Source organism: Salvelinus fontinalis, chromosome 32 (assembly GCF_029448725.1).
Source record: "Salvelinus fontinalis isolate EN_2023a chromosome 32, ASM2944872v1, whole genome shotgun sequence".
In the NCBI taxonomy this organism is placed as follows: domain Eukaryota; kingdom Metazoa; phylum Chordata; class Actinopteri; order Salmoniformes; family Salmonidae; genus Salvelinus; species Salvelinus fontinalis.
Genome location: NC_074696.1, coordinates 45,252,821 through 45,277,254, shown reverse-complemented (window position 1 = coordinate 45,277,254; position 24,434 = coordinate 45,252,821). Strand labels below are relative to the sequence as shown.

Here is a 24,434-nt window from a genome sequence, read left to right as displayed (position 1 = left end):
AAGACATGGGGGTTGGAACCAAAAATCTCAAATTTGCTCATGTTACATGGCCCAAGCAAGTCTCTTCTTATCGGTGTCCTTTAGTAGTGGTTTCTTTGCAGCAATTCGAACATGAAGGCCTGATTCACACAGTCTCCTCTGAACAGTTGATGTTGAGATGTGTCTGTTACTTGAACTCTGTGAAGCATTTATTTAGGCTGCAATTTCTGAGGCAGGTAATTCTAATGAACTTATCCTCTGCAGCAGAAGTATGTCTGGGTCTTCCTTTCCTGTGGCGGTCCTCATGAGAGCCAGTTTCATCATGGTTTTTGCAACTGCACTTGAAGAAACTTTCAAATATATTGAAATTTTCTGCATTGACTGACCTTCATGTCTTAAAGTAATGATGGACTTGAGCTGTTCTTGCCTTAATAATAACACTTGGTATTTTACCAAATAGGACCAACTTCTGTATACCACCCCTACCTTGTCAAAACATAACTGATTGGCTCAAAACGAATTAAGAATGAAAGAAGTTCCACAAATTAACTTTTAAGAAGGCACACCTGTTAATTGAAATGCATTCCACTACCTCATGAAGCTGGTTCAGAGAATGCCAAGAGTGTGCAAAGCAGTCATCAAGGCAAAAAGGTTGCTATTTGAAGAATCTCAAACATAAAATATATTTTGATTTGTTTAACACTTTTTTGGTTTCGACATGATTCCGTATGAGTTTTTTCATAGTGTTGATGTCTTCACTATTATTCTACAATGTAAAGAAAATAAAAAATAAAGAAAAACCCTTGAATGAGTAGGTGTTCTAAAACTTTTGTCTGGTAGTGTATATATATATTTTTTTTTCTAAAGGAACGCAGTCCGGTATTAAACTTACTCTTGAAAGTTGTAATAGTTGGAACGCACAAGGTTCAATTTCGAAATTGGGTAGTGCATCATCAATTCCTCTTGTCATGTTAGTCATTGCATACCTTAGAGAGCTCTTTATAATCTGTCAGAAATGTCCAGATCAGCAAGCCCCACATCAGCTAACTTTTATTTTTATCAAATGTTTTAATAAAATGTAGCCCATAGATTTAGCTGTATTAGACATTAAACATAGCTAAATGTATAGAATGGCAGAAAATGTTTTGTAAAACTGCACGATTTTCTTTGAACCCCATCACAAAATGTGTATAATTACAGGAAATAAACTTTAAACCTGCAAAATTCTCTCCACCAACAAAAGGGGTGTGAACCGTTTGTGTCATGAATGATGCTTGTGCCCATAGAAATAGACGTGTGTGCGTGAGATGTTCCCCAATGCTGGATGGGGGGCCCAAGTAAAACATTTGAGAACCCATGCTTTAATCTACTGTATCTCACCATTTTAAAATAATACAAATCCAGGAAGCATGACTTCAGCAGCCAACTCTAATGACAATTTTCACAAATCAAATTTCCTGTTAGTGCTGAATCAAATAAGTTACTAGCCCATGGACAGTAGGATTCTCTGCACAAAATAAAACCCTTTCTATTTGTTTATGTGGGCTTCAACATGTATGGTCGACAATGAATTAACATAACAACACACCTGAGTGAGTCTATAAAATACAAATCCACATGTAACCGTGCCAAAAACATTTGCTGAAGTGAGAAGCCACATTTGATTGGAACACCTAGTGTTTCTAAAAATCCTATTTGCCAAAATACACTGTGTAATTGGGAGGCCTTTCTCCTCAGAAACTCACATCCTGTTCTCACATCCTGTCCAAGTATACCACTCCTGGTCCAAATCCACCATTGCTCACTAAGTATACAAGAGAAGCACAAGTCCTGATAAATGTGGTTAGTGATGACATGATTATTAGATGAGCAATGTAAATAACCTACCACAGCATGAGCTCTGCTGCTCGATTTTCCCCAGACAGACAGAGCAGGCTAACAGAGCTTCAGTCAGTGTGTTATTTACCCAGACTGTTAGCAGGAAGGGGACCATGAGAATGGTTGGACCGTAGCGCCAGCATAATAACCAATCCACCAGGGCCAGGAAGCCCCAGCCCAACATTTGAGCTCAGTTCAGTGGGGGGTGGGGTCTGGTCAAAGAACTCTAATTTCACTGCTGCTGATAGCTGCTGGTTAGCAACTCCACATCTCCAGCTCTGAAGGATGGTTTCCTCCAAGTGATTGATATTGGGACAGGCAGCACTGTTGTCTAGCTAACCCCAGGGAAGAGAATGTATTCCATGTATTTCAAATCAGCAGCACACAGCCCAGAACCCTTAGAGATGGTGAATGCTGGAATCCTAGACCAGTGAGATCATAATTCTGGGTTTCTAAAAATCCCCAGCTAGCAGTCTACTTGGGAGGAATAAAAGAGGTAGAGGAGGAGAGATGTTTATGTTATCAGGGCTTTTAAAAGGCCTGGCCATTATTCATGGGGTTCAAAGTACAATATTTCCATCACAGACCTACCAGGGTTCTATGATTTAACTGTAAATGCCTGTTCTAGTCAGCTGATAGCAGTGGGAGGACAAGGACCAGAGGGTGTTAATCATAAAAGCCTTTCTCACCAAGTTCACGAGAAGGCAATTGCTGTAAATAGTAAAAGAGAGTAGAATAACATAGTATTGTATATCAAGTGTGCATTTAGGTAACTTCTAAGCACCTGGCTTTACAATAAATAATTTACCATATGACAAGAATATGACTTACTGTATGTTTCAATAGTGGCTTTGATTGTCACAGTGATCCACAATGCAATAGGATCATCTGGAGAGGTGTATGATTAATAACTCACCATCATCTAGGTACATCTGGTCCAGTTCCTGTGGCTCCTGTTTGATGTTGATAGCCAGCGTGGGGCTCGACGAGCGGCCGCCTCTCTCTGGCACTTTGGGTAGCTGTTCGGTCACTGGGCTAGAGCTACTGATGGGCTGGGGCGGCGTCAGGCAGTGGGTGGGGGAGAATGGGGCTTCTGGACCGCTGGTGCCAGGGGTAGAGGGCTGCGAGCCTGGGGAGGATGAGGCACTACTGGGTGGGTAGAGGACAGGTTGTGGCTGGTAGCGTCCAGGAGTCTCCTGGATAATGGAGACATGTGGGATCGGAGACTGGGATGGGCCTGCTGACAGGCACTTGGAGAAGGGCGTGGTGGGTGACAGGTCATGCAGTTTGGGACTGGTGCTGGGGGAGGATGAGGAGGACAGTGAGGAAGGCTTCCCTCCCAGTCTCTGTTGGCAAGCGGGGTAGGCACCCCCCATGCACGGCCGGAGTTCTGTGGGTATCATGGAGGTCATCACCTGTGGAGTGTAGTAGGGCTTGGGGTGTAGCGCCAGGCCAGGGCAATGCTTGGGACACACCTGAGGGGGGTCGCAGTCATCATGCGGCTCCATTTTTATCATTGGAACTGAACAAATGAGAAAAAGGAGAGGAAAAAGAGAAAATGTATAAACATCCGGTTCGATCTCCTGTCGAGCGTGAGCGGGTGAGAGAGTGAGCAAGTGTCAGTGAGTGAGTGAGTGAGTGGGTTTGTGGCTAGGATACCCACAGACAAACAAACACTCTCATCAATGAGACTCTGTGTCTGGGCCTAAGCGCTCCCACCCTGCTGAAAATATTTTTACAAGAAAAAAAGGGATGAATCATCACCACAAGAGACTTCCAGCTGGTTCTATAATAAAAAGGCCTATTTTCCTTGGATCTGACCCAAGCACTAGTATCCTGTAAATGTGACCGATCGGCTTGATTCGGTATTATGTAGCAAAGTTTGAAATTGTGTTTTTTTTTACATTGGATAAAAATATAGTCAGAGCTAGAACATTGTATATCATACACTACAGTTGAGGAACAATAGGGAAGTAATTCTGCTTTGAAAGTTAATAAACTTGTAACCTCAATTTTGAAAAAATGGCCAATGAATATTTTGGTACACCTATTCAGCATCATTCAAACCCTCTTAAGCTTTAACCCTGGCCATCTCTTTAAGGATTCAGATGTGATGACATATACTAAACAACCAAAGATTTCAAGACTAAAGGCTGGTTTACACTACGGCAGTGGCGACCCGTCATTCCGGGCAGGTGGGGCAGAGCCCCAACTGTTTTGAGCCCCACATTTTTGCCAAAAAATGGGCTTGCCTGTTTTGCATGTTATTTTGGCATTAACTTCTTTGGGACAAGGGGGCAGTATTGAGTAGCTTGGATAAAAAGGTGGCCAGAGTAAACTGCCTGCTACTCTGTCCTAAAAGAATATGCATATAATTAGTAGATTTTGATATTAAACACTCTGAAGTTTCTAAAACTGTTTGCATGATGTCTGTGAGCATAACATAACTGATATGGCAGGCAAAAACCTGAGAAGAAATCCAACCAGGAAGTGGGAAATCTGAGGTTTGTAGTGTTTCAACTCTTTGCCTATCCAAGATACAGTGGAAATGGGGTCATGTTGCACTTCCTAAGGCTTCCACTAGATGTCAACAGTCTATAGAACCTTTTTTGATGCTTCTACTATAAAGGAGGGGGGAATGAAAGGGAATTGAGTCAGAGGTCTGGCAGAGTGCCACGAGCTGGCCATGCGCGTTTACATGAGAGGTAGCTTGCGATCTATCGCATTTCTGAAGACAAAGGAATTCTCCGGTTGGAACATTATTGAAGATGTATGATAAAAACATCCTAAAGATTGATTATATACTTCGTTTGACATGTTTCTACAGACTGTAATATGACTTTTCGTCTGAACTTTCGCCTGGACCTGCCAGTGCGTCGTCAGTTTGGATTGTGTACTAAACGCGCGAACAAAAGGAGGTGCTTGGACATAAATTATGGACTTTATCGAACAAATCAAACATGTATTGTGGAACTGGGATTCCTGGGAGTGCATTCTGATGAAGATCATCAAAGGTAAGTGAATATTTATAATGCTATTTCTGACTTTGTTGACTCCACAACATGGCGGATATCTCTTTGGCTTGCTGGGCTCTGAGTGCTGTACTCAGATTATTGCATGGTGTGCTTTTTCGGTAAAGTTTTTTTGAAGTCTGACACAGTGGTTGCATTAAGGAGAAGTTTGTCTAAAGTTCCATGCATAACACATGTATTTTCATCACTGAGTTAATAAAGCCGCATACAAACATTGTCTCTTTTGTTTTTTGAGTAAGGCAGTTCCAAAATACAGGTGTTTCAGCCTACCTCAGTGCTTTCTGTGGTGGTAGGTCAAGTCAGCAGAAAATACATAGCATTGGCTCAGTGTGATTGGCTCAGTGTTCTGTCACTCATGGGGACACTACATCACTGCAAAGTTTAAGGGTAAAGCTTGAAAATTCAAACCCCTTGGGTGCTGCCATAGATATACAATAGAAGTGCCCATCCAAGAAGGCTCAAGGTCATTGGTCACAGATAAATTACGTCAAATCACAGTAGCTACCGTTATATCTACGGTAGCTCATACTTTCTAAATCTCAGCTAGCAGTCGTCATCATGAATCAAGTTGACAATCTACTGGCAAATCCTTGTTAATCCTTGTCATATGAAGAGACATAATGAAGAGAAATTATAGATAAAACGTATTGGTGCTCATACAAAAACATTACACAAGTTGGAAATCGCAAATTCAACAATGACTGATTTGGAAGGAATCAGTGGCAAACTGCAAGCTTTGCAAAGCAATTATTAACATGCTATTCAGTAGAGAGGCTGTGTGGTCACAAGTCTAAGATTAAGGGTCTCTTTTCCTAGTTTAAAATTATTAGCATTCAACATTGGCCATGCTGTCAATGAGCATGATTTGTGCCGCGCTCAAAACAACTGTTAACTCGGAACTGCAAAATCTGACTTTAGTGAGTTCAAGACAACTGGGAACTCTTGCCTCTTTCTAGAGCTACGACCTGAAGATCACTGACATCATCATGATTCAACCTTTTTTCAGTTGTCTTGAAAGCACCATAAATCCAGAGAATGCCAGACTTTGATGACAAAGTTTGCCCACGAAGGACCGCCGCGCCAACTTTAAGTGAACAAAGCACAACAAGGTAAGTTCAAAAATGTATTGTATGCTGCTGCATAAATTATGTAATATGCCAGGTAGATATGTATACTGTAGCTAAGAAAGTAATAATAAGTGTAGTAAGCTGTTAGTAGCTGACCCTAATAATTTGGTCTATTTTCACCTCTTAATTTCGCCTACTGTTCTGACTTGGTGGTGCACATGTTTTTGAGAAATGTAATAATTTTGTATTGTAAGAGCTTCCATCGTCTGCTTATATGTCCCCTTTATTTATCCTGCGGTTCTGACTTGGTGTACAGGTAGAACACTGTAAGAACGGCCCATGTTCTGAATTCTGTCTCTGTACATTTCAAAAGTGCTGAATAAACGAGCCTCAACCCCCCCCCACACACACACACTGATTAGCATCGCTAGCATAGCGTCACAATTAAATAGTAGCATCTAAATATCATTAAATCACAAGTCCAAGACACCTAATGAACGATACAGATCTTGTGAATAAAGCCCCCATTTCAGATTTTTTAAATGTTTTACAGGGAAGACACAATATGTAAATCTATTAGCTAAACACGTTAGCAAAAGACACCATTTTTCTTTGTCCACCATTTTTTCTCTCCACCAGTAGCTATCGCCAATTCGGCTAAACTAAGATATTGATAGCCACTAACCAAGAAAAAACCTCATCAGATGACAGTCTGATAACATATTTATGGTATAGGATAGGTTTTGTTAGAAAAATGTGCATATTTCAGGTATAAATCATAGTTTGCCATTTCAGCCACCATCACAAATCTCACCAAAGCGACTAGAATTACTACAGAGAGCAACTTGTATTACCAATTTACTCATCATAAAACATTTCTTAAAAATACACAGCACATAGCAATGGAAAGACACAGATCTTGTGAATTCAGACAACATTTCAGATTTTCTAAGTGTTTTACGGCGAAAACACAATAAATCGTTATATTAGCATACCACATATGCAAACGTTACCAGAGCATTGATTCTAGCCAAAGAGAGCGATAACGTAAACATCGCCAAAATATATAAATTTTTTCACTAACCTTCTCAGAATTCTTCAGATGACACTCCTGTAACATCACATTACAACATACATATACAGTTTGATCGAAAATGTGCATATTTAGCGGCACAAATCGTGCTTACACAATGGAAATACTGTCCAACTACTCAAGCAATCTGCCCGGCAGCATCATGATAATACAACTATTTTTATCGAAAACTATTCATAAACTTGACAAAAAAAATACAGGTTGGCCATGAAATGAAAGATGCATTAGTTATTAATGCAACCGCTAAGTTAGATTTTTAAAATTAACGTTACTAGACATACAGTGTGCGTTACAGACAGACTAGTGCCGCAATAACGGCGTCACTATTTACCGTTATTGAGTTTACATTTTTCCACATAAAAATGGAATAACATCATAAATAGCTCTTACTTTTCGACGAGCTTCCATCGGAATCTTGGCCAAGTGGTACTTTTGTCCAAAAGAATCATTGCTTGGTTGTAAAACGTTGCATTCAACTTCTGATATAGCAGCTAACTATAGCTAACAATTGCTAACATTAGCTAACGTGTCCAAATCCTCATTACGCAATACTGAGGACATTCCGAAAAATAGCAATATACTCGCATAATCTGATATAACTCGGTTTCAAATAGCTTCGTTATGATGTTTCTAACACCTATATCAAATTAAATTACAGACTGATATATCTAAAGTTCATTACTAAGCGTTCGAAAATGGCATCCCGGGGTCTCTCTCTGCATAAAGTTCAACGTCGAAAAGATGGCGTACCTCACTCCTTGGTGTTTTATAACCTCTGAGAGCTACGCAGAAAGCCCATTCCACTTCTCATTGGTTACTGACATCCAGGGGAAGGCGGGTGCAGTTCGTGTCGTTCCATAGGATATACACACCCCTTTAAACTGAACTGAGATCAGAGCTTCGCTCTCAGACCTTCGCAAAACCTGTCATGGATTTCGCTGTAGAAAGAGTTCTGTTCCACTCAGAGACATAATTCAAACGGCTATAGAAACTAGATAGTGTTTTCTATCCAATAACAACTGCGACCTGTCCAAGAAAAAGCAAAGCAGTGCGACAAAAACAACACCACAGAGTTACACATGGGATAAACAAAAGTACAGTCAATAACACAATAGAAAAATCTATACACAGTGTGTGCAAATGGAGAAAGGAGGTAAGGCAATAAATAGGCCAATAGTACCGAAGAAATTTCAATTTAGCAAATTAACACTGGAGTGATAGATGTGCAGATGAGGATGTGCAAGTAGAAATACTGGTGTGCAAACAAGTAAATAAAAACAATACGGGGATGAGGCAGGTAGATGGATGGGATATTTACAGATGGGCTGTGTACAGCTGCAGCGATTGGTAAGCTGCTCAGATAGCTGATGCTTAAGGTTAGTGAGGGAGATATGTCTCCAACTTCAGCGATTTTTGCAATTCGTTCTAGGCATTGGCAGCAGAAAACTGGAAGGAAAGGCGGCCAAAGATATGTTGCCTTTGGGGATGACCAGTGAGATATACCTGCTGGAGCGCATGCTACAGGTGGGTGTTGTTATGGTGACCAGTGAGCTGAGATAAGGCAGAGCTTTACCTAGCAAAGACTTATAGATGACCTGGAGCCAGTGGGACTGGCGACGCATATGTAGCGAGGGCCAGCCAACGAGAGCATACAGGTCGCAGTGATGGGTGGTATATGGGGTTTTGGTGACAAAACGGATGGCACTGTGATAGACTGCATCCAGTTTGCTGAGTAGAGTGTTGGAGGCGATTTTGTAAATGACATCGCCGAAGTTGAGGATCGATAGGATAGTCAGTTTTACGAGGGTATGTTTGGCAGCGTGAGTGAAGGAGGCTTTGTTGCGAAATAGGAAGCCGATTCTAGATTTAATTTTGGATTGGAGATGCGAGTCTGGAAGGAGAGTCTGGAATGACAGTTTACAGTCTAGCCAGACACCTAGGTATTTGTAGTTGTCCACAAGTCGGAACCGTTCAGAATAGTGATGCTCGTCAGGTAGGTGCGGGCAGCGAACGGTTGAAGAACGCGCATTTAGTTTTACTAGTGTTTAAGAGCAGTTGGAGGCCACAGAAGGAGTGTTGTATGGCTTTGAAGCTCGTTTGGAGGTTTGTTAACACAGTGTCCAAAGAAGGGCCAGATGTATACAGAAAGGTGTCGTCTGCGTAGAGGTGGATCAAGGAATCACCCGCAGCAAGAGCGACATCATTGATATATAGAGAAAAGAATCTGGAGACTCTCCATCTCCTTAGCTATCATATTCTAATTCCACTGATTTCATAAACTCAGTCCTCCAGAAAGTGGAGAGCAACACTTATGCAGTTCTACTACATGATATCTTTCAAAAAAAGCTACACATACTGACCAGCTCAAATAGAAAGAAGCCCGCTACACGGCAGACCAATCTGAACTCATCTCTTGGAATGTCCAGCCCACTCATTATCTCAGCCAATCGGGTTGCTGGCTTTTTCTTTTGCTAAACCAACTAGGCTTGTAATTCAACAATTTCATTCATATTTACAGATGGAATACACGTTTGTTATTAAGGCACATGAAAGTTCACATGTTCCAATTGACATTTCTGCCAACAAAAGATTTAAAAAAAAAAAAAAAGACATACACCTAGTATCCTGAAACGAGTCACAAATGTGCATTATGAAATATGTTGCTGCTGCAGAAGCTTCATACTGTACCTCACTGAGATCTACAACTTGAAATAAATGACTGCGCTCTCAAAAACACACAAAAAACGGTTTTACTCAATATACTACATAGTGCTGTGCTCCTTCAAATGTGACAGACCACACTGCTTGTTTCGTGAAGAGACTCTAGAGTCTAACCCTTTAAGAGATACTGACCAGGCCCAATGTCACCTCTCTCTCCCCTCTCTGACTCTCACCCGAGGCTGAGGACAATGCTGCACTTTCAGAGGGGACAGAGACTGAGCCACATCAGTGCCCACATACAGGGCTGGGACCGCAGTTAAATCAGAGCTTTGAACCACCCACTGGATGCTAGCTAGTTCCAAGCCGGCTACAATTAGAAGTGTTTTATTTTTATTTTTTTACAATGGAGCTGGTGTGGCTTTTTCATTTAGTCTGGCAACAGGTTGGCTAGTCAAATAACACAGCGTTCCCATATCCCTTCTCCACCCTGGTGCAGTTCACTCCATGTGTTCTTATAGATACAGGTATGGAAAAGAATAGATTTTATTGAGGTGCCTTTTTACAATGGGAATAACTCAAACGATCACTTTGTTCCACCCTTGAACACCACCAGACAAAGAGGGAATACAGAATGTTTGTGTTCTTTTCTTCAGATGTAAAAATTGGTGCTTAAAGTTGTATTATTGGTCTGGGATATGAAAGGACAAGGATAGACAAAAAGAGGAGTAGGGGATAGGGTGATGGTAGAGAGACACAGAGAGAGAGAGACGGAGACAGAGGGAATGAAAGAGAGTTTACCATTGGCAGGCACATAGGTGAATCCCTGGGGCTGGCTCCTTTTCCTCTTGCCATTGCACACATAGAAGTTCACCTGAACAGGACTGGATATCCTCTGGTTCCGATAAGGAGGGATTTCAATGCGAAGAGATGTCTGCAATGCAAAGTCAAAGGCAATGCCACCCATAGTGAGACACAACCGAGACCCATATACAGGCACAGAGATGCACACAGAGACTGTTAGTTACACATACATTCAGACACACAAAAATGATCAGATATTTTAAAAGATGGATTTTGCGAACCAAGGACACATCTGAGATGTGTCGCAGGTTAGCCATCAGGTGTCTGTCTTTAAATCATGCTTTTATTGTGTTGGCACAACAGCCCTTTTATTCTGTACTGTCATTTTATATCCCATTCATGGAGTGCATGTGATACTCCAGTCCAGATGGGGAATACAGTGGCAGCCCGTACGTGAGGTAAGCTTAGACAGTAAACCACGGTTGTTTTTATGGTGAGTAACTATAAATTCATCCAGGGAGTATCCAGATGTTTCATTTCCCCCAGCACTGCTCCCTGCTGTCTACGAAGTGAATGCAGGCCAGAACTGAACGTGTGTGATCGGGTTCAGCTCAGTCTGTGACGAGACAACAGTGCTACGCTGCATGGAGTTTTACAGACCTGGGTTCAAATACTATTTGGAATCATTAAAATACTTGTAGTGTTTGCTTTAACCTACCTGGAGTGCCTAATGGGTGGGACTGGTGCTGGTGCAGTTTTGAGACAATTTTATTGGATCCATTGCACCAGGAAAGCTCAGTCAAGCCCAGCTCAAGTATTTGAAATGAATTTGAATAGAATTTGAATCCATGTCTGGAGTTTAACTCAATCTATTGCAGACTGATGGAGGTGCTGAGCAGTAGCCAGACTGGAAGTTATTTATTCTTGGCATTAGGCTTTGGAGGAAGGCTGGCCCTGACAGGTTCAGGTGAGGCCTGACACACTTGATATTAAATCAGTACAGCCGTTAACTAAAGTGAAGCCAGATGAAGCACTTCTGTTGCGTAGCATGCTCCGGCTTCACTCCGCTCTAGCCTGGTCCACCCTGATAATACATCAGAGGACTAGTTAATGAAAAAGGGTCAAAATAGAGTTTACTGTTTTAATCTATCATACTTTCAGTCGTGAACTGTGTCTGGGAAGCTAGGGACCATGGGCAACATTTATTTTATAGTGAGGGGGGGAAACAATAAGAACGTTAGCAGGGAGGTAGTTATTGAGAGAAACAAAAACAAAAACATACACATTAATTCATAATTTTTTCGTTCACATTCCTACCAGATTGCTATTGCGCTACAACCACTACTTTTCTGTTTGTCAAAAAACTTTTGAGTTAATCGGCAATGACATCTTCAATTGCACACCGTATACCTAATTTGAGTAACTCCCGTCACAAAATAAATTTGTCTATATGACTAACCCTAGACTAAACAGTGACATAGCCGAGATGGAGAAGTTAAAATAGGTCTGATCATACAATTATTCACAAGTAAAACGTCTAAATTATGGTTTATTCCCTTAGGGGAAGGCAGGACATTGACTGATGCGGTGACGTGTTTAAAATTCCTCAGTGCTGAATGTGCCGTTTTGTAGCTTTGTAGCACAATAGGCAGAGGTTAAACCTGGCCAAGGGTCTGTCGGTGTTTAGAATGGGACTGATCCAGCAGTCTGGCCTGTAAAGAAAGACCCTTGTTTATTTGAGATTCACACAGATGTGTCCCAACAGCAACAGTGAGCGTGTGCCCTAATGAAAAAAACTGCCTAAACCAGCATAGGCTGGTGACAAGACTTCACTGTGTTTTCTCTGGTGACCAGCCTTCATTATGTTTTCGCTGGAGACCAGCCTTCACCTGCAAAACCAGCATCAAGTCACATAATTATTATTCTTTCCTTTATTTAACGGAGTCACCATTTTCAGAAGGGAGCCCTGCCCGATACAATTCACAAGATAACATCAAATCTAAATCAGATATAGTGCAAAAACAAACTAATATATAGCACAACACTGGCTTGCAAAGTGATGGCTAATTCCTATTTGAATCAAACCTGAGTGGAAATATTCAACAATTGGAACATTTATTCACCGACAATCTACAATCAGAATGATTATTCTTCCTCTGTGGGTTTTATGGCGGACTACAACCCAAAAAGGTGTATTGCCACCACCAACTGGATGGGTTGAAAAAACAAAACAAGGGAAAAAGAAAACCCATACGTGATAGGGAAACTAACTTAATCCACCCAAATAAAAATAGTACATTGAAAAAAAACGAACCTAAACTCACACTTCTTCCTTCTTTCAAATCTCCATATCTCCCTTCTCAGGCTCTAGGGCCTGAGAAGGTGGTATGGCTTGTGACAATATTCCATGTAACTCCTCCGCTGAGAAATCTTTCAGTCCCAGGAACCGCTCCGCCCCATCCACAATGATATCCATCTTCCTGGACCTTCTCTCCACCTTGGCAGTGCCATTAATCAGTATAGCTATAAAGGCCACAAAGTCCACCTTCTTAACCTTTAAAATGTCTCGGCTTCTCCCTTCTGCAAACACTTGAAACATGATCAAAAACTTTAGAATGATCACACTGTATTGGTCTTAGGATAAATGCTCTGAATCTGTAATTTATATACCCCAACTGCACTTGAGTAGGGAGAGACTCCATATCAAAAAACAAAAGAACAGATAGACTTTTCTTCATTCACCACATTCACTTTTTCTTCATTCACCACACGATTCATCCAACTTGCATCAATCACTCCAGGAATATTTTTAATTTCTTCAACATCAACTTCCCACGAGATGCCAGATATAATTCCCTTGATGGGTGCTCTGTTTCAAAGAGACACACACAACACTTCAAACGTATCGAATCGAGTGAGACGCAACACACGTTCCTTCTGATCCGCAGAAGCACAAAATATCTAAACAAGCCCGCCTCTCGTGATCCTCACAGCCTTCACTTTACCCAGCACTCTCTCCACCAGTTTGGATAGCTCAAATGGATTCTTTAGGATTGGTAATCCGATCAGCTGCTCCTCATTAAAAAAAATACTCCTACAAGATACGAAGGGATATTGTACACTACTTTTCTCTGTTTTCCATTCTTTTAGACAATATTCTAATTCACCTTGATTCTACCACCATTAGATTCAGAATCTACTTCATCATCCTCTTCCACCATCTTTCTCCCGACGAGAACAACTGCGCTCAAATTCCTCTAGCGCGTTCAAAGAAACCACTGGCAAGTCGCAATCACAATGATTGCCAGGGTTAGACAGATAAATTAATGAGACTAGCTAAACCATCTAAACTGGAAAAACCATTTCAGTAACGGATGCAACTAACAGATTGGATTAGTTTAGAAAAATGTATGTTATCTATCTTTTTGTAGCATAAGATATATTAATTGATTAATGAGTCAATTACTGTGCATGCCAAAACATAGATATTGACACAAACAATTCTAAAAATCAAACTTCAATAGAGCATGCTGAGAAATACGATAATAATGGACGTGGTTTTGCAGACCAGTTTGACCAGACCATGCTGGACAAGCATACACTCAGCATACAAAAAAATTAACAAAAATAAAAGGTTCTTGAGGGGTGAGGGTCAGGGGTGAGGGTGATATTTGTAACAATTTTTTATTTGCATTTCAGTAAAGGTTCTTTACTGCTTTGATGGTTGTGAAGAACCATCCTGTGCTTTCCCTCTCCTCTGTGTTTTCCTTTTATACAATAAAATGCTACTCTGTTAAAACATTCCTGTCTTTTTAGGGTATACTGAATTTGTACAGCTGAATTCAGGTGTTATTTCTGTAAAAGGCAGTATGCTGCTGAATGCTGGTTACTTGAAACTATACCTCACTAGGATTTGAATTCACAACCTCTTGGTTGTTAATGTCCTGAATGTCATCCTACGCCACCAGCTCTGTGGGCATGACAGAGATTGGCCACAGATTTAATGGTAAAAATACATTTCTACACTGCTAAAAGTTGCCCAGAATCAAGTCAATAATTGTCAAATTATCTGACAACACCAACACCAACATAAAAAATTGCAGTGCTTTTGGGTGGATGTGCATGAATGTTTCAGCAGTGCCACCAGGTAATCTTTATTACCAAGAACATATAGTATATCCACAAAATCTCAAAAGTAGGGTACAGTGTTGTTCCCTAGGGTACATAAAGGTCAAAGGTGCACACAAGGTACCTTCAGATGGTATTGTTCAGTTCCTTTTAGGGTACATGTGCAGATAATGTAGCATAAATGGTAAATTTTTCTACCCAATATTTTGAATATACGGTAAAATTATCACTGTGTTTTGAAATGTACACTAACATTCAAATGTTTGGGGTCACTTAGAAATGTTCTTGTTTTTGAAAGAAAAGCACATTTTTGGTCCATTAAAATAACATCAAATTGATCAGAAATACAGTGTAGATATTGTTAATGTGTAAATGACTACTGTAGCTGGAAACGGCAGATTTGTTATGGGATATCTACAGTACATCGGGGTCCCGCTAGCGGGACAACTTCCGGTGAAATTGGAGAGCGCATAATTCAAATAAATTCTAATATTTATATTAGATTTTAAACATTTAGGTACACATACAGTTTACATACACGTAGGTAGGAGTCATTAAAACTTGTTTTTCAACCACTCCACAAGTTTCTTGTTAACAAACTATAGTTTTGGCAAGTCTGTTAGGACATTACTTTGTGCTTGACACAAGTCATTTTTCCAACAATTGTTTACAGACAGATGATTTCCCTTATAATTCACTGTATCACAATTCCAGTGGGTCAGAGATTTACATACACTAAGTTGACTGTGCCTTTAAACAGCTTGGAAAATTCCAGAAAATGATGTCACGGCTTTAGAAGCTTCTGATAGACTAATTGACATAATTTGAGTCAATTGGAGGTGTATCTGTGGATGTATTTCAAGGCCTACCTTCAAACTCAGTGCCTCTGTGCTTGACATGGGAAAATCAAAAAAATATTAGCAAAGACCTCAGAAAACAAATTGTAGACCTCCACAAGTCTGGTTCATCCTTGGGAGCAATTTCCAAACGCCTGAAGGTGCCACGTTCATCTGTACAAACAATAGTACGCAAGTATAAACACCATGGGACCACGCAGCTGTCATACCGCTCAGGAAGGAGAGGTCTGTCTCCTAGAGATGAATGTAATTTGGTGCAAAAAGTGCAAATCAATCCCAGAACAACAGCAAAGGACCTTGTGAAGATGCTGGAGGAAACAGGTACAAAAGTATCTATATCCACAGTAAAACAAGTCCTATATCGACATAACCTGAAAGGCCGCTTAGCAAGGAAGACGCCACTGCTCCAAAACCGCCATAAAAAAAGCCAGACTACGGTTTGCAACTGCACATGGGGACAAAGATCGTACTTTTTGGAGAAATGTCCTCTGGTCTGATGAAACAAAAAGAGAACTGTTTGGACATAATGACCATCGTTATGTTTGGAGAAAAGGGGGGTGCTTGCAAGCCAAAGAACACCATCCCAACCGTGAAGCACGGGGGTGGTAGCATCATGTTGTGGAGTTGCTCTGCTGCAGGAGGGACTGGAGCACACCACAAAATAAATAGCATCATGAGGGAGGAAAATTATGTGGATATATTGAAGCAACATCTCAAGGCATCCGTCAGGAAGTTAAAGTTTGGTCGCAAATGGGTCTTACAAATGAACAATGACCCCAAGCATACTTCCAAAGTTGTAGCAAAATGGCTTAAGGACAACAAAGTCAAGGTATTGGAGTGGCCATCACAAAGCCCTGACCTCAATCCCATAGAAAATTTGTGGGCAGAACTGAAAAAGCGTGTGCGAGCAAGGAGGCCTACAAACCTGAGTCAGTTATACCAGCTCTGTCAGGAGGAAGGAGGAGGCTTGTGGAAGGCTACCTGAAACATTTGACCCAAGTTTAAATTGTTTAAGGCAATGCTGCCAAATACTAATTGAGTGTATGTAAACTTCTGACCCACTGGGAATGTGATGAAAGAAATAAAAGCTGAAATAAATCATTTTCTCTACTGTTATTCTGACCTTTCATATTCTTAAAATAAATTGGTGATTCTAACTGACCTAAGACAGGGAATTGTTACTCGGATTAAATGTCAGGAATTGTGAAAAACTGAGTTTAAATGTACTTTGCTAAGGTGTATGTAAACTGCCGACTTCAACTGTAAGTGTCTTATATCGGCTGAAAGTTTAAATTCTTGTTAGTCTAACTGAACTGTCCGATTTACACTAGCTATTACAGCAAGAAACATGCCAATGCACCCAACATCAAAATATTTTTCCACCGGCACAGGTTTCGTACATACACATATAAAGATTAAATATCCCTTCCATTAAAAATCTGCCGTTTCCAGCTACAATAGTCATATACAACATTAACAATGTCTACACCATATTTCTGATCAATTTGATGTTATTTAAATGGACCAAAAATGTGCTTTTATTTCAAAAACAAGGACATTTCTAAGTGACCCACACACTTTTGAACGGTAGTGTATGTGTGTATGCATCTTTGTGTGTACGAGTGTGTGTGTCAGAAAGAGAGAGTGAGAGTGTGTGTGCACATTTGTGTATGTGTGCACATTTGTGTGTGTAGGACTGTGTGTGTGTGTGTGCGCACATCTGTGTGTGTGCGCATCTGATTGTGTATGTGCAGGGGAGAACATGGGGAGCAGGTGCACTACCTCACATATAAATATGCTCTAATCCCCCAGTCTCAGACCCAGTCTCCCTGAAGAACAGAGGTCTCTGGGTGACTCACCCGGTCCAGAGAGAGAGAGAGACGCAACAGAGTGTCTTCCAACTAATTCAAACATTGCTGTAAAATACCTATAAAAAAAATGCAGAATGTCATGCTTATAAAGACTTACAGATTTGGAGGAGTCCTTGTCAACCTTGGCCTCTGTCTCCCATAGGTGATGACCATCTATAGAAGGGAGAGTAGAGAAGAGTAAGGGTGATCATGTGGGAAAATAATTTGTGAGAAATGTACCAGTATTCAGACTTCCACAAATGAGTAACCACCAAAAATAGCTCGACTAATGAGATCCCTGCTGTTAACAGTGTGATTATTAGCTCTGTCTGACATCAGTAATCTATAAAACAGCTCCAACAGAACCAAGGTTATCACCAACATCAGTTGAGTCTGATGATGAGCTCATATCTTCAGTCTCAGTCTAGGGTAACCCACTCGGGCCGAGGGGGCCGATCTGATGCAACTCTGAGACCCGATCCATAGGCCATACCAAAGGGATGAGTGACGTCTTTGGTCGATGAGAGAAACCCTGACTTCATTCCTTTGTGGAATCCCAAACGGAATGACCAATTGTGACTCGCGGGCTTGTTAATGAAGTTAAAAATCCGGGGTTCCTATAACCAGTGGGCTGTGAATAACTGAAAAGTGAAGCCTTGGCATAGTCTCCCTCCCTAAGCCACCGTCAGTCTTTTCAAATAGCTCATTTTTAAATATCGGTCCTTTTGTCATGCTCATTAAAGTATTATTAAATGTTTTATTTGTTTCATATTCTGTTAATACACTTTAACTTTGAACTTGTCGTAACAAACTGGCTACCCATCAGGCAATAAAATAGGGCATCACAGCTGTTGAAAACAATGGTCCTAAAAAATATCCTATTTTGCTATTCTTCTATGAGACATCAGCAAAAAGTAATTTTCACACAGTTTATAAGAAAAAGGGTAAGCACTGCACTATTTTCTCTTACACCAATGACTCGTTAACAAAGCCTGAAATAGAAATTAAATCACATAAAAAATGTCCTTGGTGAGAATGAAACTTTCTACGAAGTGCCTTGCTAACAATTCTGACCATTCTTAAAGCTGAGATCTGTGAAACAGCGTCACAGGCCGCCACCCCACCACCATTGTTATTGTTTTTATTGCTGAGTTGAGGAGTGTCATTTAAAACCTGCAGCGTACTGCGGCACTGCTTGCATGGTGCCGCAGAATTCTATGGCAAGTTATTTAAGTGCCAACCACTGGTACCATTAATGCTAGTTAGTGCTAGTTTGACCACCAGAGGCCCTTTTTGAGAAGCATTTGATAGCCTTCAATAGTGGCTGTACTACAGAATTTAAAACCTTTTTTTTAAAGAACATAGTATATGGGATTGATTTTAAGAAATGTTGCTTAATTAATTTGATTAATATTATAGTGTTTCTATAAAAATATAAATAAAAACCCTCTGGGTTTCCGTTAGGATGGAACGGAAAATATGGCGCTGTACAACATGACGGTCGGGAGTAGGCTACAGTACTGGGCTATTTAGCTAAAGTATCCCCGTATCGTACGGGCACGAAGGAGACCGGGGTTCAATTCACCGACGGGGAGGAAGGAGTAGGCTGTCCTTGTAAATAAGAATTTGTTCTAAACTGACTTGCCTAGTTAAATAAAGTTTACACTAAGAGCATAACATTTCTACACCCTAATTGTAGTCTAACCAATACCCAAACGGAGATTCAGTGAAAATAACAATCTCATTGATTTATCAAGACCAGTCCCTATGCTTGTCTCAGAGCAGTGCAAAACAGTGCTAAAATAGTTGTAGGCTATTGCTTCAAATCCTATTGCTTCTAACTTCAATTTGCTCTTTAAATAAATAAGACATACACCACTAAATTTTACCCCATTTTTCTCCCCAATTTTCGTGGTATCCAATCGCTAGTAATTACTATCTTGTCTCATCGCTACAACTCCCGTACGGGCTTGGGAGAGACGAAGGTCGAAAGCCATGCGTCCTCCGAAGCACAACCCAACCAAGCCGCACTTCTTAACACAGCGCGCCTCCAACCCGGAAGCCAGCCGCACCAATGTGTCGGAGGAAACACCGTGCACCCGCCCCCCTTGGTTAGCGCGCACTGCGCCCGGCCCGCCACAGGAGTCGCTGGAGCGCGATGAGACAAGGAAATCCCTACCGGCCAAACCCTCCCTAACTCGGACGACGCTAGGCCAATTGTGCGTCGCCCCATGGACCTCCCGGTCGCGGCCGGCTGCGACAGAGCCTGGGCGCGAACCCAAAGACTCTGGTGGCACAGCTAGCGCTGCGATGCAGTGCCCTAGACCACTGTGCCACCCAGGAGGCCCCACACTACTTTTAACAGCACATCATTCAACACTAGTGAGACTCATGTCGCCTACGGTAGGCCTACAGTAAATCGAAAAATATGATGTGACTCTCCGACAATAATTACATATAGAGGATTGGAGGATATTTCTGTAATTCAGTGACATTTATTCCTATAGTAATTAGTTATGGATCAATAACTAAATAAACGTTGGCATTTTGAAAGAGTATTTTTATCACTATTTTATTAACGAAAGCATAAAGATGCCATTATTAGTTACATTGTTTTAGTTTGAACGTGCAGACTGGCACTAAGAACAGTGGGAACGTTTCCCTAGTCAGCGCCAAGGGGGGGGGGGTTCACCCCCCTTCCTTCTCCTCCCTTCCCCATGGGCTAGGTCTGTCTTCTGTGCGAGGCTCTGCGGCACATCCCGTGCCCCCTGCCCTTGTGCCTTGAACCTCGTGTGCTTTCAGTGGATACAGCTGGAGAACTGCATTGTGCGCCACTCGGGAGCCATGACCAATATGACCTGTTAATAATATGACCATATCCAACAGGCTTTTATATAGTTCTAAATGAATAATAACAATAATTTAAAAAAGCTTTGTTTAAAAAATAACAATATTTTTGAGATTATATAATTTTCAAATAACGTAAAATGAGTGAGAAAAAGGTCATTCTTGAACATGGGGTGAGACATTGTTACTAATTTATAAACAAAGCCGGTTTGTTATTTAGAATCACTTATTTCTGTTTTTAGAGGGAGATAAACCAAAAACCTACAGTCATCTCATGGGTCTCCCAGTCGAGGCCGGCACGGGTATTGAACCGGCATCTGTAGCAACACGGCTTGCACTGCTATGCTGTGTATTAGACCGTTGAACCACTCAGGTGCTGTACAACATGACCGGTCGGGAGTTGGCTACAGCTCTACAGTAAGAGCAAAATAATCCTAACAAAATAAAATAATAGAAACCTTAGTGTAACAACAGTTTTAGTAAGTAATACTGAAGTCGTGCACAATTATCAGGTTCTATTTAGGTTTATAATCGCAAAACTTTCAGTGGAACAACCACTGAACATATTGTGCTCTTCTATTGCATTTGCAATGTGTTCGTTGCTTGCTGTAACTTTTGTTGTTGTTGTAATATTGCAAACAGACGTGGCAGTTTCATCATTAAGGATTGCAGCTTTCTTTAACATCACATATAGAAGCACTCTTGATTAGGTCTATATTACGACAGGTTATCTTGAAGGCAGTCTGGTCTTATGAATTGAGACTGAGACTGAGAGGTAGACACAAACACAGGCTGGGAAGAAGACAGCCCATTGCAGACAAGGCACCCTTGGTCTGGGTCTGCTAGGGCTGTGATGTGGCAGAGGAAGAGACTGAAGCTGACACTGATGCCCAATGCCTCCCATTTTATCTGGAGACTAGAGGCAGGAGGGAACCTCTCCGGCTCCGTCTCCACTCACTCGTTCTATCTCTCTCTGGGAACCACTCCAAAATGGAAACCTTAGAAGGCTACGTCAACCTGCCACCAGAGAAAAAAAAAAAACAATTTCAGAACTCCCCGTCTCCCCTCGTCTCCCCTTTTCTAATTTCTTTCTTTTCTTCACTTGCTCTCTCTTTCACTCACTCTCTCATTTTTTTTTCACTGGCCACACATTCATGCAGAGTCAAAACATTAAATTGAGCAATTTGTTGTTGCCCATCTGCCAGGAAATGTTTCTACAGAGCATCACATGTACCTTTACTTTGATGGCGAGAGGTGTTGTGCAGAGTGTACTGAGGAACTGATAACCACAGAATGTTCCATTCCATTGGGCCTTAACAACATCTGCACAATTCCTCTCACCATCAAAACCCTTGGCAACAGTGCCAACCAGACCAGACCACTCCCTCTCCTCAACAAACCCAGAACCTCTCACAACTCCCCCAACCCTTTTTCTTGGCTTGATTCCAACATTGCCAAAGTTAGATGACCAGTCGACAACACTCTCTCTAGTTATGGTCTACAGGAGTAATTACCTTTCATAAGGCAGACATAACACAGGGTAGCCAATAGACACAGCACTGGTGGTGTACTACACTGTTACGGCAGCCAGAGTTGGGTCAGAATAAAGTAGTATACAATACAGATATTTGTTATGCAGAGTTTATAAAGGGAATCAAACAGCTCCTTGTGCTCTTTAATTGGAGCGGGGTGGAGTAAAACTCTAGTGTCCAAAGCCAAACAGCGGGGTGGCGTATACCCAAAGCCCTCATAACGTACTGTAAATATACACACATGCGCTATCCAGGCCCATGTGGAATGGTGAAAGGGAGCCCTTGTCCTTGGTCTGATGACTGTAAGTTCTTCCTCCTACCGCTACCCCCAGAACACATGGATTGTGGGGATTGCATGCAAGCGTACTGTCTCAGGGAAGGGCAGAAATTGAGGCAAGCCATCTATTCAAACTGAATCAATCAATGGCTGATGGGGGGACACTGTATTTGCTAAAGTGAAGTTCACAACTCAATAGAACACAGTTTTGAATCCTACATCTGCATCTCAGCACAGCACACCGTCTGTCTTCTAAACACAGCAAAAAAAGAAACGTCCTCTCACTGTCAACTGCGTTTATTTTCAGCAAATTTAACATGTGAAAATATTTGTATGAACATAACAAGATTCAACAACTGAGACATAAACTGAACAAGTTCCACAGACATGTGATTAACAGAAATTGAATAATGTGTCCATGAACAAAGGGGGGGTTCAAAATAAAAAATAACAGTCAGTATCAGGTGTGACCACCAGCTGCATTAAGTACTGCAGTGCATCTCCTCCTCATAGACTGCACCAGATTTGCCAGATACCCGCCATGTTGTGGAGTCAACAAAAGTCAGAAATAGCATTATAAATATTCAGTTACCTTTGATGATCTTCATCGGAATGCACTCCCAGGAATCCCAATTCCACAATAAATGTTTGTTTTGTTCGATAAAGTCCATCATTTATGTCCAAATACCTCCTTTTTGTTCGTGCATTTAGTCCAGTAATCCAAATGCACAAGGCGCGAGCACTAAGTCCAATTGAAAAGTCAAAAAAGTTATATTACAGTTCGTAGAAACATGTCAAACGATGTATAGAATCAATCTTTAGGATGTTTTTATCATAAATCTTCAATGATATTCCAACCGGACAATTCCTTTGTCTTTAGAAATGAAAAGGAACGGAGCTCGCGCATGACTAAACTCAAGGCATTCTGCCAGACCCCTGATTCAAACAGCTCTTATTCGCTCCCCCTTCACAGTAGAAGCCTGAAACAAAGTTCTAAAGACTGTTGACATCTAGTGGAAGCCTTAGGAAGTGCAATCGGACCAAATTTACACTGTATATTGGATAGGCAATCACTCAAAAAACTACAAACCTCAGATTTTCCACTTCCTCGTTGGATTTTTCTCAGGTTTTCACCTTCCATATGAGTTATGTTATACTCACAGACACCATTCAAACATTTTTATAAACTTCAGAGTGTTTTCCATCCAAATCTATTAATGATATGCATATCTTAGCTTCTAGTCCTGAGTAGCAGGCAGTTTACTTTGGGCACACTTTTCAACCGAAGCTACTCCGATAGCTAGCCAGAAGCTAATCTGTAGCTGCCCCGAAATTAGCCGGTTTGCTGGCTAGCGTTGGTGTTTCAGCTGCCCACGTTTTTGCGGTCATCAGCTATTCCTCTAGCTCGATAATCTACCGGCACTTTTGTGCAACGCGACTCGGACCGGAGCATTCCGGGACTTTTTTTCTCTCAGTTTCCCCGGATTCCAACCGCAGCCTCTGGACACTTGCACCTTGATTTCGCAGCTAGCTAGCTGCATACCGTGTGACTATTGGCTTACGTCGACCCCGGAGCTAACTCAAATCATGCTGGAGCTAGCCAGCTGAGGAGTTCCATCACCATCCGGACCCGCTTCTTTGTTGCTGCTGCAGATACGGAACCCCACCGGGCCTTCACGACTGACTGCCGACGTTATCTGCCCGAGGGATTTATCCAACCGGCACCTCCGTCCCGGCGTTACCTGAACGCTCATCTGAGGCCCGCTAATCGTTAGCTGTCTTATCGGCTGCTATCTGAACAAAACCCCACTACACGGAACCTACCGACGGAAACGCACGAGGTATCTACAAACAGACCTCCATCCTATGCTGCTACCGATAGCCATATACCCGGCCAGCTGTCTGGATCGCCACGACCCCAACCAACCTCTACTCACTGGACCCTTATTTATCACTCGATTAAGCTTGCCTCTCCTTAATGTAAATATGCCTTGTCCATTGCTGTTCTGGTTAGTGTTTATTGGCTTATTTCACTGTAGAGATTCTAGCCCTGCTCTCTATACCATATCCAACCCTGCAGTTCCACCACCCACATATGCGATGACATCACCTGGTTTCAATGATGTTTCTAGAGACAAGATCTCTCTCATCATCACTCAATACCTAGGTTTACCTCCACTGTATTCACATCCTACCATACCTTTGTCTGTACATTATTCCTTTAAACTATTTTATCGCCCCCAGAAACTTCCTTTTACTCTCTGCTCTGGTAGCTCTAGGCGACCAATTCTCATAGCTTTTAGCCGTACCATTATCCTACTTCTCCTCTGTTCCTCTGGTGATGTAGAGGTGAATCCAGGCCCTGCAGTACCTGGCTCCACTCCTATTCCCCAGGCGCTCTCTTTTGATGACTTCTGTAACCGTAATAGCCT

At 41.6% G+C, this 24,434-nt stretch overlaps 1 protein-coding gene across 1 annotated transcript in view; it reads right to left on the bottom strand.

Annotated features, from left to right (window-relative positions):
* LOC129831466 (nuclear factor of activated T-cells, cytoplasmic 1-like) overlaps positions 1 to 24,434 on the bottom strand; it is a 62,951-nt gene that overhangs the window by 12,354 nt on the left and 26,163 nt on the right. Inside the window, exons 7-9 of the mRNA XM_055894872.1 lie at positions 17,465 to 17,520; positions 10,509 to 10,641; positions 2,774 to 3,379 (exon numbers count right to left, since the gene is read on the bottom strand). Of these exons, the coding sequence (XP_055750847.1) occupies positions 2,774 to 3,379; positions 10,509 to 10,641; positions 17,465 to 17,520 (795 nt within the window). The remainder of the gene's footprint in view (positions 1 to 2,773; positions 3,380 to 10,508; positions 10,642 to 17,464; positions 17,521 to 24,434) is intronic.